Genomic DNA, 17,171 nt, shown 5'->3' with positions numbered 1-17,171 from the left:
GCTTTATGTCCTTGTGACTCATCAGTCGTGTAGTGTAAGATAAATACATTCGTATGTTTAGTGAAGCACAGAACTTTACAATTCCATAATTTCATGCCAAATTGTTCTCATTTTCATCATGTTCAGATTTTGAGAAAATGCTATTACATTATACCGCGGTTTTTATGTATTACCATTTACTCTTAAATAACCGTATAAGGAGTCATTCATTATTATATGATATGCCGCAGTGATTAAATAACTCGAGACAAATAAATGGGTAAAAGTATGTCAATAAGGGATGCGAATGATTTGGTTTGACTTAGGCGTCTATAGGGATGTTGATTTAAAATAAGTCATTCAAACATAAATGGCGAAACAGCCTGTGATGAATCAAAGAATGACGGCTTACTGGCTAGCGTCCAAAAAAATAGATTGCTTCACATCTTTCATGCTCTACATGTGAGTTTGCACCTGACATTGCTTTGAAATTTGTAACCGGGAATGAACTACACACTACGTGTCAGTCAATCAAATAGGCCACCTTCGTAGTAATCGGTTATCGTCACAGCTAACGCAGATATCACGTTCTTAACTCGAATGCGAATAGATGGTCGCCTGGGAAGAAGGCAGCCCACAGTACTTACGTGCATGACGTGAACGAAGATTACGACAGTCCGTGCGTCTGAATGTTCTAGATACATAATTAATCAAAAGTGTTGTTAGCTTTTGATCCAAATGCACATACGTTTTCTCTTGCGCATGGTGCTCAAAAATAACTTTCAGGACTCTATTGTGAACATTCTATTCATGAAGTTGATGGAATATTCATTTAGGGTCTGGTAGAAGAATTCCATAATTAATGATGAAAATACAAAGTGCTGACTGCACATATGTGGAACGTCGTTATGTTCAGCACGATGAATGTACACAAGATGATTAATCCTGCCCGAATGGCTATCTTTCGGTCGCAAAGTGAATACTTTAGACTTGTTTGATGGTGAAATTGGGAATAACTTTATATTCAAGTTTCGTAATATCATTTACAGCTCTTTTCTTATCATTATGAATTTGTACAGGAACAGCATTGAAAATACTCTCTATTTCATGATAGTCCATACACTCAGAAGACATTGTAACGAAATTTTAATAACGAACCCATCTAATCTTCAGCATTCTTCTGTAGCACCATATTTCGAAAGCTTCTATTCTCTTCTTGTCAAAACTGTTTATCGTCCTTGTTTCACTTTCACGCATGGCTCTCTACTCCAGCCATGATCAGATATTTTGCTGTCCAAATGGCAAAACTCATCAACTACAATAAATATCTAGTTTCCTAATCTAATTCCCTCAGCATCACCTGATTTAATTCGACTGCATTCCATTATCCTTGTTTCGCTTTTGTTGGCGCACAATTTGTTACGATAACGTAAAAATAAAACATTCTATTAGCCAAAAACATTACTCATCATTACAAAGGCTTGAAAAAATTGTATTGCCTTGGTTGGACGAGAATCCTTCTCCCCCACATCGTATCTTTTCAATACTTTTCAATACTTTTTATTTTAAAAAGTCGTAAAGAACAAAAGCTTCGCTGCTTGTAATGTTTCGTACCATCTGTTTCCTGACGCTGAGGTAAAAAGCCCTTGGCAGCGCCTGGTTGGACCCGTTCATCTGTCCTAGTAAACCAGTCGAGGAACGGTAGGATCGAAATGTCAGCTGCACACCTCACCCTAAATATTTACCCCCTACTGGTCAAATTTAAAGTCAACTAGCAATTCTATGATGTCATACTTTTTTTTAGTGCCCCACTTTTAAACAAATGAATGAACTCAGCGAGATTTTGAAGATATGGAGAGATGTACTGGCAGGCACTTTGAAGCTGTGATCTGAGGTTTTAGATGTGCTAGGATGATTCAGATGGGATCTATTATTTCCACGGAAACGAATGTTTCAAATCGATTGCTGATCTGTCCCGGTCTTTCTCTCAGATATAGTGATGTCCAAATATTCTACAGCCTGTGTGCATTCCACTATTATACAGAACAATGAATGGTTAAACATTACATTGTAACAGTCAGAACAGCGATATCCATACATATCATAAAAATGGATGTACATATGTATGTATGCATGCATGTTCTACGTCTCTTAAACCACTGAACAAATTTCCACTTACCATCTGGAAATAATCGCTGTGGAGGTAAGAACCACCTATCACAGGGATGGAGGTGGAGGTTAATAGCACTATACGGCTCGCGAGTAGCCTTACTTTAGTCATCCATTATTTGAGAATGTGAGCAATTACTGACTACCAACAAACTTTGCACATAATATCAAACATTAACGAAACTTTTTCTCTCTGACAACAGCCACAAAATGATGAAAGGAAAACAGTTTATTACTTACTACGTTTCTGGTATTCATGCAGTAAAACTGCCACGCAAAGCATGGCCTTTTAATTTATTATATCTTTATTCACGGCACATCTTGCAGACGGTATACACACATGATGCTGGATATACCTGCGGTGCAGGAAACATGGCATCATAAACACGGAGCTGAGTGAAAAGCAGCCACATCATGCATGACTTTTAATTTAACCGGCAGACACTAGCGGAAAAACTCCGTCCGTCTCATGAAAATCTGCTTACAAAACTTGAAGAACCCCACTTCCAGAGCATAAACTATCAGAACTGTTCAGCCCTTTGTGCATCTACTTCGTAGGGGCTGAACACTTTCAATCACGAAAGTAGGAGCTCACATACAGGGATACAAGATTCCCCACGTTCCGAACAAGAGTGGAACGGCAAAAATAATTAATGAATATTACGACTGAAAGTACACTTCACATTAATTAGTAGCGTATAGATGAGGAAGTTTGTTCGAAAACTTCTCTTTATTATTAGTGTTCCGCCACAAGTGAGGAATATTAAAGCCACCTGCATGCCAGCTTTGAAATCACTCAATCCCTCTCTGAACAACCACACTCTAACGAAATGCATGCTTTCCACATCAGCTGCCGTATTGTGTAAGGATACCGTGGTCGACACCCTTGCCAGCAAGCTACCTAGTAGCAGGCAGTAGCTGGCGAGCCTTAGTTTCTAGAACTGTTGTAGTCATCCATCTTCTCCAGTAGACAAGGCACTGTCGTGTTGCGTCGACAAAGCGAATTAATAGCAGGTGCGCAAAGACAGTAGTGGAGAGGGGTCGGTCAAGTGAATATGTAATAAAAATGTCATGAATGAGAAATACGCTAAGGTTAGTTATTATAATGTGTTTAATAGTGTGCCGAGGGAAATATTTCGTTATATTACGAATGTTGAATTGTCCGTGGCATTTCAGTGTGAATTTTGGAAATTGTGAGTTTCAAAATGATTCAAATTGCTCTAAGCACTATGGGACTTAACATCTGAAGTCATCAGTGCCCTAGACTTAGAACTACTTAAACCTAACTAACCTAAGGACATCACATGCATCCATGGCCGAGGTAGGATTCGAACCTGCGACCGTAGCAGCAGCGCGGTTCGGGACTGAAGCGCCTAGAACCGCTTGGTCACAACGGCCGGCATGTGAATTTCATAGAAGTGAACAAGTGTGATACTGTTCAGCGTGTTTTCTACTGCTGGGTAGTTAAATGAACTGATTAAAGGATATTATCTTTTATTTCAGAAGAATCATGTCAAAATTTCGGATAGATTTTGGAGTAAACGATAAATATAGTGAAATGCAGTTATGCTACAGTTTAATTTCCTATGTTATTGTTGCTGAAGTAAGCCTCTCTCCCGACAGTGCGATATTCAGCCATTTGGATTATGGTCAGAGAACTTGAAAGCATCATTTCAGAGGTTACAGTCAGAAAAGGTTACCGATAGAAAGGAACAAAAACAACATAAAAGTTTAAAAATTGATAAGTATTAGTCAGATACATTTTCTAAGACCTCATTGCTCTTATACTGTCATGATTTCTCTATCCTAACTTTTAATTTAATTTCCTCCTCTGCTACTGAGACGATATGACAATATTTTTAACGTTTTGAAACAAAATCTTATTTTGGGTCAATTATCACCAGCAAAATTTTATTCCATTGCAGTGAACAAATACGAACAATACGTAAATAGTGCCCCGTAATGTACAATAGTGCACATAATTTCATAAGTCCCTTTCTAGTAAATTTCATGCTGCAGCTTTTACCTGAATACCAACATTGTGGATGAAAATTAACCAGTTCTCACAACAGACGTACAAAGAGGCTTAGTGTAAATATTGGATTACACAAAAATGGCCACTGAGACGCATTTGTGAATTAAAATGGAAAACTCGTCTGCTGTAACTATACAGATCTGTTTTTAGTAACTCAAAGCACGGTACCAAACTCTCCACGTAGTCGCTGTTCTGTTACTCAGTACACTAGTATTTGGAAATTGAAAAAAAAGTGAAGGTGTATAAATATTATACAAAATATGAAAGCATTTTGAAGATAGTGACGATCATTGTCAAAGAAATTTATTGTTAATTTGTTGCCAGATATCTTAAGTATATAAATACAGGACCGATACATAAATATAGTTCATATCGTTGCAATTCCTCAATATTTCGGCTGTTTGTATACTTTTTCAATAAGGGATTCTGATTAAGTTACATTTCGCAGTTAAGATGCCTGTTTAGTTCATGAAACCGTTATTAAATGCTGTATATATAGTGCAGTTACAATTGTGATCTGTAATTTTATACATTTTCATTACAAAGCCGAAGGGAATGCCGCTGCTGATTTTATGAGTTGCACAGGCGTGCGGTTTTGTACAGTAATTGTAGACAAATTGGTTGCTGTGCCGCCTGCTTCACTTGGCGTGTCCGCTTTGGTACTGCACCCTGTGGCCGGGGCTGCCCCACCGTCCGCCGCTTCCGTAGCCGCTGCCTCCGCCGCCGCCGCCACCGCCATACTTGCCGGGGCCCCTGTAGCCACCGCTGCCGCCTCCGCCGCCCCCGGCAGGCCAGGAGCCTCCCCAGCCGCCCCCAGCGCCGCCCCTGGGGTTGCTGCCGCCCCAGTACCCTCCACCTCCCAGCAGCGTTCTGCCCTCTGCCGTCCCGTACTCCTCGGCGAGCACCGCAGCTATGGCGAACGTCAGCAGCAGCGCAACCTGAGGACAGCAAGAGGCAAATAAACATCCACGACTTCTCTAAGCACAGTAATATACTAAGTAAGTCAACTAAGAGACGTACCTCTGCACTGAAGAACATCTTAAGTGTTCAACAAAACCCCAGTCTCGTAGCAAATTTTCGCAGCGGATGGATTTGTTACGCATTTCACCCTCCCCTCCCCCCTCCTCCTGATCACCACCGCTATATTCTGTCCTCTCCACTCCCTCCCCCCACTCCCGCCTAATTCCACCACCTAAAGGTTGTATAAATGGAAGAAGCCTAGGGATACTAGAAGGTTCCGATAGATTATATAATGGTAAGACAGAGATTCAGGAACCAGGTTTTCAAAAAATGGCCGTGAGCACTATGGGACTTAACTTCTGAGGTCATCAGTCCCCTAGAACTTAAAACTACTTAAACCTAACTAACATAAGGACATCACACACATCCATGCCCGAGGCTGGATTCGAACCTGCGACCGTAGCGGTCGCGCGGTTCCAGACCGCAGAGCCTAGAACCGCTCGGCCACCCCAGCCGGCGAACCAGGTTTTAAATTGTAAGACATTTCCAGGGGCAGATGTGGACTCTGATCACAATCTATTGGTTATGGACTGTAGATTAAAACTGAAGAAACTGCAAAAAGGTGGGAATTTGAGGAGATGGGACCTGGATAAACTCAAAGAACCAGAGGTTGTAGAGAGTTTCAAAAGGAAAGGTAAACGTACGTTTCTAGCAATTGTAGACTTAGAGGAAGCTTTTGACAATGTTGACTGGAATACTCTCTTTCAAATTCTGAAGGTGGCAGAGGTAAAATACAGGGAGCGAAAGGCTATTTACAATTTGTACAGAAAGCAGAAGGCAGTTAAAAGAGTCGACGGGCATCAAAGGAAAGCAGTGGTTGGGAAGAGAGTGAGACAGGGTTATAGCCTATCCCCGATGTTATTCAATCTGTATATTGAGCAAGCAGTAAAGGAAACAAAAGAAAAATTCGGAGTAGGAATTAAAATCGATGGAGAAGAAATAAAAACTTTGAGGTTCGCCGATGACATTGTAATTCTGTCAGAGACAGCAAAGGACCTGGAAGAGTAGTTGAACGAAATGGACAGTGTCTTGAAAGGAGGATATGAGATGAACATCAACAAAAGCAAAACGAGGATAATGGAATGTAATCAAATTAAAACGGGTAATGCTGCGGGAATCATCATCATCATCATCGTCATCATCATCATTTAAGACTGATTATGCCTTTCAGCGTTCAGTCTGGAGCATAGCCCCCCTTATAAAATTCCTCCATGATCCCCTATTCAGTGCTAACATTGGTGCCTCTTCTGATGTTAAACCTATTACTTCAAAATCATTCTTAACCGAATTTAGGTACCTTCTCCTTGGTCTGCCCCGACTCCTCCTACCCTCTACTGCTGAACCCATGAGTCTCTTGGGTAACCTTGCTTCTCCCATGCGTGTAACATGACCCCACCATCTAAGCCTGTTCGCCCTGACTGCTACATCTATAGAGTTCATTCCCAGTTTTTCTTTGATTTCCTCATTGTGGACACCCTCCTGCCATTGTTCCCATCTACTAGTACCTGCAATCATCCTAGCTACTTTCATATCCGTAACCTCAACCTTGTTGATAAGGTAACCTGAACCCACCCAGCTTTCGCTCCCATACAACAAAGTTGGTCGAAAGATTGAACGGTGCACAGATAACTTAGTCTTGGTACTGACTTCCTTCTTGCTGCGGGAATCAGATTAGGAAATGAGACACTTAAAGTAGTAAATGAGTTTTGCTATTTGGGGAGCAAAATAACTGATGATGGTCGATGTAGAGAGGATGTAAAATGTAGACTGGCAACGGCAAGAAAGCGTTCCTAAAGGAGAGAAATTTGTTAACATCGAGTATAGATTTAAGTGTCAGGAAGTCGTTTCTGAAAGTATTTGTATGGAGTGTAGCCATGTATGGAAGTGAAACGTGGAAGATAAATAGTTTAGACAAGAAGAGAATAGAAGCTTTCGAAATGTGGTGCTACAGAAGAATGCTGAAAATTAGATGGGTAGATTCATAACTAATGAGGAGGTATTGAACAGAATTGGAGAGAAGAGAAATTTGTGGCACAACTTGACTAGCAGAAGGGATCGGTTGGTAGGGCATATTCTGAGGCATCAAGGGATCACCAAGTTAGTATTGGAGGGCAACATGGAGGGTAAAAATCGTAGAGAGAGAGACCAAGAGATGAATACACTAAACAGATTCAGAAGGATGTAGGTTGCAGTAGGTACTGGGAGATGAAGAAGCTTGCACTGGATAGAGTAGCATGGAAAGCTGCATCAAATCAGTCTCTGGACTGAAGACCACATCGACAACAACATGTCAGTATGCGATTAACTTCTCATTGCTGGGGTTCACACTCACGTGGAATTTTTGAAAAGACGTCATATTCGCCGTTGAGTCTAGAGATTATTTGTGTTAAAACTGCAATTCCGGCCTCGGGAAGGTACCACTTGATAACAGCCTTAAGGCCGAAACTGCAATTGTAAAATAAATAATCCCTACAATCAACGGCAAATACATATGAGGTCCTTCAAGAACACTCAGCTTGTGTTTCCAGAAGTCAAGAGTTCTGTAGTCGTTGTCATCATGTGTTAAAATAAAATCGTTGCACAGTTGGCTTGGTCACCCTGGCTCTAAAGGTTTCCTTTCTTCGCATACGTTGGCAACATTACTCCACAAAACGTAATCAGATTTTACGAATAGAATACTTTATATTTTATATCAATTTAAATCAAATGGAACTACGTGCTTCCACAGACCTTTTCAAGTCTGAAACATCTATGATGTCCATAGGCAGACATAGGTGACGAACGAAAATTTTTACCAAGGGCAGGAGTCCAACCGGCGTCTCCTGCTCACTAGGCAGATCGTTAACCCCTAAATCCATCTTGCAAATTTTTCATTCGTCTCTGCAGTCTGCATATATGCATCATAGCTGTTTGAGACGTGGGAAGGTCTCTGGACCATATAGTTTTATTTGATCAGAAGCACCTACGCCTGTGTTTCGGGCGGGTTCCCTCGTTTCGTTCGATGCTGAGGTGCCATTCCAATACCGTGGAGTTGTGCAAAGAAACTGTGCCAGGGTGGCGTAGTGGTCAGCGCATCTGCCTAGTGAGTAGGAGACCTAGGTTCGTATCGTGGCCTTGGTACAAATTTTCGTTCTTCGCTTCAGTCTGCAAATTATATACATCATGGATATTAATTTATTTTATTACTACATTTACTCGTTTGGCATCTACAAAGGTAAACCGCCACATAATGTATTAACTATCTTATTCTTAAAACTCTACAGCGAATTACACTCTTCTCTATATGTGTTGTTATAAACTAATATTCTTGGGCATCCTGTGCCTTTTATTTCAATCTTAACGGAAGGAAAAATACACTACTGGCCATTAAAATTGCTACACCAAGAAGAAATGCAGATGATAAACGGGTATTCATTGAACAAATATATTATACTAGAACTGACATGTGATCACATTTTCACTCAATTTGGGTGCATAGATCCTGAGAAATCAGTACCCAGAACAACCACCTCTGGCCGTAATAGCGGCCTTGATACGCCTGGGCATTGAGTCAAACAGAGCTTGGATGGCGTGTTCAGGTACAGCTGCCCATGCAGCTTCAACACGATATCAAAGTTCATCAAGAGTAGTGACTGGCATATTTTGACGAGCGAGTTGCTCGGCCACCATTGACCAGAGGATTTCAATTGGTGAGAGATCTGGAGATTGTGCTGGTCAGGGCAGCAGTCGAACATTTTCTGTATCCAGAAACGCCCATACAGGACCTGCAACATGCGGTCGTGCATTATCCTGCTGAAACGTAGGGTTTCGCAAGGATCGAATGAAGGGTAGATGGTTCAAATGGCTCTGAGCACTATGGGACTTAACATCTGAGGTCATCAGTCTCCTAGAACTTAGAACTACTTAAACCTAACTAACCTAAGGACATCACATACATCCATGCCCCAGGCAGGATTCGAACCTGCGAGCGTAGCGATCGCGCGGTTCCAGACTGAAGCGCTTAGAACCGCTCGGCCACACCGGCCGGCGAATGAAGGGTAGAGCCACAAGTCGTAACACATCTGAATTGTAACGTCCACTGTTCACAGTGCCGTCAATGCGAACAAGAGGTGACCGAGACGTGTAACCAATGGCACCCCCTACCATCACGCCGGATGATACGACAGTATGGCGATGACGAATACACGCTTCCAATGTGCGTTCTGTGCGTTCACCGCGATGTCGCCAAATACTGATGCGACCATCATGATGCTGTAAACAGAACCTGGATTCATCCGAAAAAATGACGTTTTGCCATTCGTGCACCCAGGTTCGTCGTTGAGTACACCGTCGCAGGCGCTACTGTCTGTGATGCAGCGTCAAGGGTAACCGCAGCCATGGTCTCCGAGCTGACAGTCCGTGCTGCTGCAAACGTCGTCGAAGTGTTCGTGCAGATGTTTGTTGTCTTGCAAACGTCCCCATCTGTTGACTCAGGGATCGAGACGTGACTGCACGATCCGTTACAGTCATGCCGGTAAGATGCCTGTCATCTCGACTGCTAGTGACACGAGGCCGTTGGGATCCAGCACGGCGTTCCGTATTACCCTCCTGAACCAACCGATTCCATATTCTGCTAACAGTCATTGGATCTCGACCAATGTCGCATTACGATAAACCGCAGTCGCGATAGGCTTCAATCCGACCTTTATCAAAGTCGGAAACGTGATGTTACGCATTTCCCCTCCTTACACGAGGCATCACAACGAAGTTTCACCAGGCAACGCCGGTCAACTGCTGTTTGTGTATGAGAAATCGGTTGGAAACTTTCCTCATGTCAGCACGTTCTAGGTATCGCCACCGGCACCCATCTTGTGTGAACTCTCTGAAAAGCTAATCATTTGCATATCACTGCATCTTCTTCCTGTCGGTTAAATTTCGAGTCTGTAGCATGTAATCTTCGTGGTGCAGCAATGTTAATGGCCAGTAGTATATATTGTTCGAATCATTAAACACCAATCGTTGTTGTTGCTTAAAGCTCTAGTAATCTAGTTTGTCTTGCAGAAATTCTAGGTATTTTGATGTCAATTTTCAGAAATCGGACGTATCTTTACTTCCACGAATACCTAAACAAATTCATCTTTCAGTTCGAAACTGCGTGTGTAAAAGCCCCAAAAGTTTCTTTTCTTTCTCGTTGTGTACAAAACGCAAATCAAAATCTGCAAATTGCAATTTATTCAGAAATGACTATAGAGGTGAGAAATATACTGAAATGGTTCTGATGCACTCAATGAGTGTGATGAAGCTGTAAGAACTAACAGGGAGACATGTGAGTGTTTCTAGACTCACACATAATCAATAGAAAACTTGCTTTATGATTATAAAAATGTTTCGAAAAAATTTTGTATTTTTCCGAGCAACTTGTTTCACACGAACACGGAATGTTTTCAAATTGTTTCATGCTTAGAGTATCCTTAACAAAAAAGAGCAGTTGCTTTATCGCTCCAGTTTTACCGATTTCTGGTTCATTAATGAGTACATTATCGACATCATTGACCACTAAATGCAATTGGTGTAAAGAAGAATGAAAATATGGTGCTTTAGGAAATTTATGTTGTTCTTTTATTGAACACGAGCTATTAAAGAGCCTCCGTTAAACTTGTTGTGATAGCCCAGGTTTTATCGGCACGATTGCTTAATGTTGTGTGCTGCAGAACACCCAGAAGGAGTATTAACCGTCAATGCTGCTTTTCTGTGTTCAAGTCTGAACATTAGCTTTTGACACATCGTGCAGTTGTTTTTATGCTATTGGCAATGACGACTAGAGCTAAACATATCTTTCTTAATATTAACAACAAATTTAAAACAATACACAAGTGGAAGGAATCTGTATCAGGCTTATCTTGTAAATGCAGAGTTACAATACGTGCACCATCTGATATGCTTTCCCCCTTCCATAGTCGGTAGGAGTTACATTTGTAAAATTTTTAATAAAATGTGAAGTGATAATTCAGTGATTAACGTCGACTTGAGATAATGTTAGCCACAGGTAAGATATTGACGGAACGCTCCCTATCTTCTTATGTTTTCATCTTTTTGGTAGGACAAGACTAAGTGTTCTAACTATGAGTTTTGAGTTAAAAAATGGTTCAAATGCCTCTGAGCACTATGGGACTTAACTTCTGAGGTCATCAGCCCCCTAGAACTTAGAACTACTTAAACCTAACTAACCTAAGGACATCTCACACATCCATGCCCGAAACAGGATTCGAACCTGCGACCGTAGCGGTCGCGCGGTTCCAGACTGTAGCACCTAGAACCGCTCGGGTCTTGAGTTATTTGTCTTCATTAACAGTACATAGAGAGCTAGTGTGTAGGGAGAGTACTAAGGCCTCCGCCACTGAAGCCTTATCCATTCAATAGCACACGGTAGCATTAACGAGAAGTGGGATCTTATGAAATATACGACATTAAAGGGAACAGTGGTGATATTACAAAAGTTGTGAGTGCATCTGAAAGTACTTGACAGCCTGCCGGAAAAAAGCGGTAAAATAGCAAAAACTACAGTTTAGACAATTCTGGTGCATACCGTTCTGTAGCCAAAGGCTGGTGATAAATAGCATTTTGACGTGTGAAAAATCTCTTTAGATGAACGGGAAACAAGGGGGTGCCACTTATTTCAAGGTGATTACTGGGTGGCTTATCTTTTCAAATGTGTGCATAGAAATAGGGTATTGGACATCCAGGGTGAAAAACTGCCGACTGGTACCGAAGCGACTGGAAATTACAAAATGCCTTTTAAAAATACGATTGATTGGGAACGTTACAAAGCAAACGAATGTCTATAATTAGGACTAAACTGGTTTGTACTGGAATAAAATGCCAACAAAATCCCTAGGTTTTAATAATTAAACTGTATGCCTACTTTAATGACCACTTTGAACTTTTCAGATTTGGCTGTGGTGTCAGATCGCTGCCTTAGAAAGGGCAGCTTTTCCGCCTATTCTGATATCAAACAAATATTTTCACGTTCGCGATTTCGGCCTGCACTGCCATTGTCAAGTGGTAGCTCAATGCAGGTTTCGATATTTCGTGTGTATAATAAGTCAAAAAAAGTTCACGTTGTGTAGTAGCTCCCGGTAGAGATAGTTACGAGTAGTGCTAGGTCCTTTTATATAAATGACGGCGACTGTCTTTTACGCACATGGAATACGTAAACACGGCAGAGGCGAGAACACTGTCCTCTTACAAGGAACGATATACATGACGCACTTATTAGCAAAAAAATGGCTCTGAGCACTATGGGACTTAACATCGGAGGTCATCAGTCCCCTAGAACTTAGAACTACTTAAACCTAACTAACCTAAGGACATCACACACATCCATGCCCGAGGCAGGATTCGAACCTGCGACCGTAGCGGTCGCGCGGTTCCAGATTGTAGCGCATAGAACCGCTCGGCCACTCCGGCCGGCAGACTTATTAGCGATCAGCCATTTGATAATGGTACAATAGCAAAATCGTGATCGTGAAGAAATACATTTAAAAAGCCTACTCCAGAAACGTTGTTCTTCATGAAATATTACATAACTATGAACTCAGTTACATAGTAAATAATCCCTTACCTGCGTTATCTGTAATACATGTCATACAAAATGCGTATATGTGTCTGTATAGAATGGATATCCAAAAAATCATTCGAACAGCCACCCCCACCCTCCAGTCCCAAAGTGTTGCGGATAATCGATGTTGTACTGCATGGGTAGGCAACCTGTGGTACGCGAGCTGGGATAGGCCCGCGATTCGTTTCAATCCGGCGCGCGGAAGATATTCGTGTGTGTGTGTGTGTGTGTGTGTGTGTGTGTGTGTGTGTGTGAAAGAGAGAGAGCACGAGTGAGAGAAGCCGTTGGTCATATTACTAGTACATTGCAACTGTTGAAACTGAGTGTAATTTATAATGAATTACCTGCAACCAGTTGCTTTTATAGGGTTTTATTTTTCGATGATATGTTGGCATGCAATCTTCACATATTTACATTTATTTATGTGTTGTGAACATTTTTTCTTCACTAACAGCACTGCAGAAGTCTGCAACGGAAGTTCTTACCGCAAAAACATTAAAACACGATCTTACAATCTTTTGACTTTATGCACGAGGAGCGCTGGAGTCATGTCACGTTAACATCACCTTGAGGTATGACAGACGCTTTCTCAGTTCCTAACCAACAACGTGTTGAGTTCTGCCTGCCAGAAAATCTTCAGTCTAATCATATCTCTGTTCATATATTCCGAATCGACTTTTTTTCTTTACTACGTGATGGAGTGGGAATATAGCGAAGGCTTTCCAAAGGTCAAGAAAGACGACGTCAAGTTCCGCACTGCCTTATGGAATAAGCGAATAGTATGGGAAGGAGACGAAATGACATACTACATCATATTTACTTACAACTACATACATATTTAGCACGCCATTTCAGAGTGCGTGGCAGAGGGAACATCGTATCAGCAGTATCGATTTTTTCCGACTCTGTTCGCTTATTGAGCAATGGAACAATGACTGTGTATATGGCTCTGCATCTTTCTCTTACGTTGCTATCATAGTCCCTAAAATAGATAAATGTTGTTGCCAGCATAGTGCTCGCGCAGTCTTCTTCGAATACGGATTCTGTAAAATTACCCAACAGGTTTCTGTGAGGACTACGTCTTCTTCCAGGGATTCCTATTTAGTTACCCCAGCAGTTCTATTGTACTGTCGTATGGGCATTTCCTTTTGTTACAATCCTACAAATGCGTTTCCGAATTAACTGGATGCCTGTTATGCCTACCTGCTAAAGTTTCAAAATAATATTAATGGCTGTAAAATAGAGTTTTCGTCCGTCTTGGCTGCATTAATCTGTTAAAATGACCCGGTTCGGTTCAACACTAACCACCCTCAAACCTGATTGTAACTGTGACAGGTGTAACCCGTCCAACTACAAGCAAAATTTACATATTATGTCATTTTATTTTATCCTATGATATAGCATGTAAATTTTGCTGATAGTTGGACGGGATACTCTCGTAACAGTTGCAATCAGATCGGAAGACGGTTCATGTCGAACCGAAACCGGTCATTTAAAAAACTTAATGCTTTTAAGGTGTACTATTACGTTCATAATATTCTACATTTGGTGTCACTGGTGTCTTGTATGCTACTTCCTTTATAGATGCGTTGCATTTTCCCAGCACCCTTCTAACAAATATAAGTCTTCCGGTTCGCCTTCCCTAATACTGACTTTACGTGTTAATCTCACTTATGATCGCTTCTTAGTGTTTTCATAGTACTATCCTCAAGTGTTAATACTTGTGAAGTGGTCAAGATGTTAACCATTATTCTTGTAATCGGAAACTGTCAAGTTCTTTCTCTTTGTTGCAGGCAGTATCTTACATTTGCGTGGATTTGATGAGATCTGTCATTCATTACACTAACTGGAAATTTTGTCAAAGTATTCCTGCGTTTCCGTACGATCGCCCAACGATGATGAGCCCATGCTGCTAATACAACAGCATCTTGGGCGAACAAAGCTGATACTGATAAATCATTTATGTATACTGAGATTCTATTAGACTTCCTTAGGGCACGCCCGATGTTGTTATATTCGTTTCTGTGAAACATTCGCCGTTCGGTATAATGTGCTTGATTCTGTTGGTCAAATATTCATCGTGCTAATCATATATATGCGAAGATATTGTTATGATCGTATGTTGTTCAGTAGTCGATGATGGGAGACTGTCGAACGCCTTTCGGAAATCGAGGAAGACGGGATCTACCTGTTCACTTGAAGCTATTGTTCTCGAGATGATCAGAGGTTTGTATAGTAAGTACGGATGCAGGTATAAATATTAAAAAAAAAAAGGACCTGTGGGTGCAGGACTCGCACTCTGCGAGGTTATGTACAAACTTAAATAGTTCATCAATAGATTTTGAAAAGTGAGTTTTCGAAAATCAAAATGTGTGGCACATATGACCGTATCTCTTGATTGCATTGACTTAGAAGCTTAAATGTTTTACACCGCCAAAGAGCCGTATACCTTAGTATTTCACATAAATTTCAACTTGATATCTCTACTCGTTCCTGAGAGAAAGGGCGTTTAACAGACGGACAGACACACAGCAAAGTTATCCTGTAAGAATTCTATTTTTACCGACTGAGGTGCAGAACCCCAAAGACTGAAATACTTAGAAACTAAATTCTTATATCGAAATAAATTCAATGCCTGCGAGTATCTTTGCATCAGCTGTGTTACGAACAGGTATACTCCCTGTTAGTGACGTATGCCGATTAGTGCCGGACCGGGACTCGAAACGGAATTTCCTGCTTATCGCGAGCGGCCGCCTTGATCACTTCGGCTATCCGTGCACGCCTCCTGGATCTATCCAGACTTCCGTCTACGTCCTTATAACCGCCTGAGTCCCCGTCCAGCACAAATATGCGTATGTCATGGATAGGTAGTATATCTGCACCTACCACTGCTGGTGCCAGGATATTCGCAGTCAGAGAAATTATTTCGAAATAATTTCGGACTTCGTCAGTTACCACTAACGGACGTTCATCTAGAAGAGTAAGTAATTAAATTCTTATGTTCTAACGTGAACAGTGCGACTCTGCCACTTACCGATACGGGCCTCATGTTGGAGCGATCTAAGATGTCCGCTCCTGGAGCAGTCGTCCCTGTTATATACGCCGCCAGAGCCAATAACTCACCCCTAGCTGCCGATCAGAGCCGTCCATAGTTCCCACGCGGCGGCGACACGCCGCTCCGCAGAGACCAGGTCGGCGACACTCGCAGCCCCGACTTAAATGGACTAATCCCCGGCTGCGTCATCCGCGCGAAGCGCCCATTGAATTCTAAGCTGGCGCGCCAGCGGCCGAAGAAAAACCCGATGCTGTACTACCGGCGGCCGGTCGCAGATAAATCGTCCCCGCCTGCCCTGTGAAACGCCACTTCTTCCGACCGCGACACGGCGTTCACAGCCTTTCCGGATCGGCCACGTCCGATTCCAGGGATGATGCATCCAACCGCAGGTAGCGGACGAGATCGCCGGATGGTGCTGTCCTGTGTAATGGAACTGCAGGAAAATTCATTCCTCTTCTTCTGTCATTTACTCTTCCCAGAAGCGGTAAGCTCTCTGTTGGCACCGCAAGTGTTGGCAGCCGGAACGTGTTCTTCCTTCAAATTTGCGGTAATTCATTCTGTTGCGTCCTACGCTTTACTTGAAGAAACGGAACATACAAAGGTAGCAGTGTACACGGTGTTTTAAAATAAAAGTTACATATTTCTACAAGACGTAGTGTTGATCAAAACTCGAGCAAAAGTTCCTATATTTACACGTCCATGTTTGGAAACTAATACACGTTGAGATATGCGCCATTTTACTTGTGACAAATAATGTGTAGAATTCCATCGTACAGACAAGATTCACAAGAGATGGCACTGTACGAGTGCTACTTTTTTCTCTTCTTCAGCTTCTCATTGGTCGCGAAATGGAAATCACAGTGAGAATCAAAAATGTTTTATTTGAAACATCTAACTACACCTTCCAGCTACTACCCCACATAGTCGCCTCTAGGCCAAGGGCATTTTTCGTAGTGTGTACCTACATCTACATCTACATCCATACTCCGCAAGCCGCCTGACGGTGTGTGGCGGAGGGTGTAGTTCGTGGAAAGAAGGACTGTCGGTATGCCTCCGTGTGGGCCCTAATCTCTCTGATTTTATCCTCATGGTCTCATCGCGAGACATACTTAGGAGGGAGCAAAATACTGCTTGACTCTTCGGCGAAGGTTGTTCTCGAAACTTCAACAAAAGCCCGCACCGAGCTACTGAGCGTCTCTCCTGCAGAGTCTTCCACTGGAGTCTGTCTATCATCTCCGTAACGCTTTCGCGATTACTAAATGATCCTGTAACGAAGCGCGCTGCTCTTCGTTGGATCTTCTCTATCTCTTCTATCA

The 17,171-nt window shown here is 42.0% G+C and overlaps 1 protein-coding gene across 1 annotated transcript; it reads right to left on the bottom strand.

Annotated features, from left to right (window-relative positions):
- Positions 1-4,811: 4,811 nt before the first annotated feature.
- LOC124613072 (glycine-rich cell wall structural protein-like) lies at positions 4,812-15,969 on the bottom strand. Its single transcript, XM_047141656.1, has 2 exons — positions 15,835-15,969; positions 4,812-5,121 (listed from the first exon to the last, which is right to left on the bottom strand). Exons 1-2 carry the CDS (start codon positions 15,847-15,849, stop codon positions 4,822-4,824), a joined length of 315 nt encoding a protein of 104 aa, XP_046997612.1. The 5' UTR covers positions 15,850-15,969; the 3' UTR covers positions 4,812-4,821.
- Positions 15,970-17,171: the final 1,202 nt, after the last annotated feature.

Source organism: Schistocerca americana, chromosome 4 (assembly GCF_021461395.2).
Source record: "Schistocerca americana isolate TAMUIC-IGC-003095 chromosome 4, iqSchAmer2.1, whole genome shotgun sequence".
Classification (NCBI taxonomy): Eukaryota; Metazoa; Arthropoda; class Insecta; order Orthoptera; family Acrididae; genus Schistocerca; species Schistocerca americana.
The sequence above is the reverse complement of the archived record's forward strand: the minus strand, read 5'-3'. Positions and strand labels throughout refer to the sequence as shown.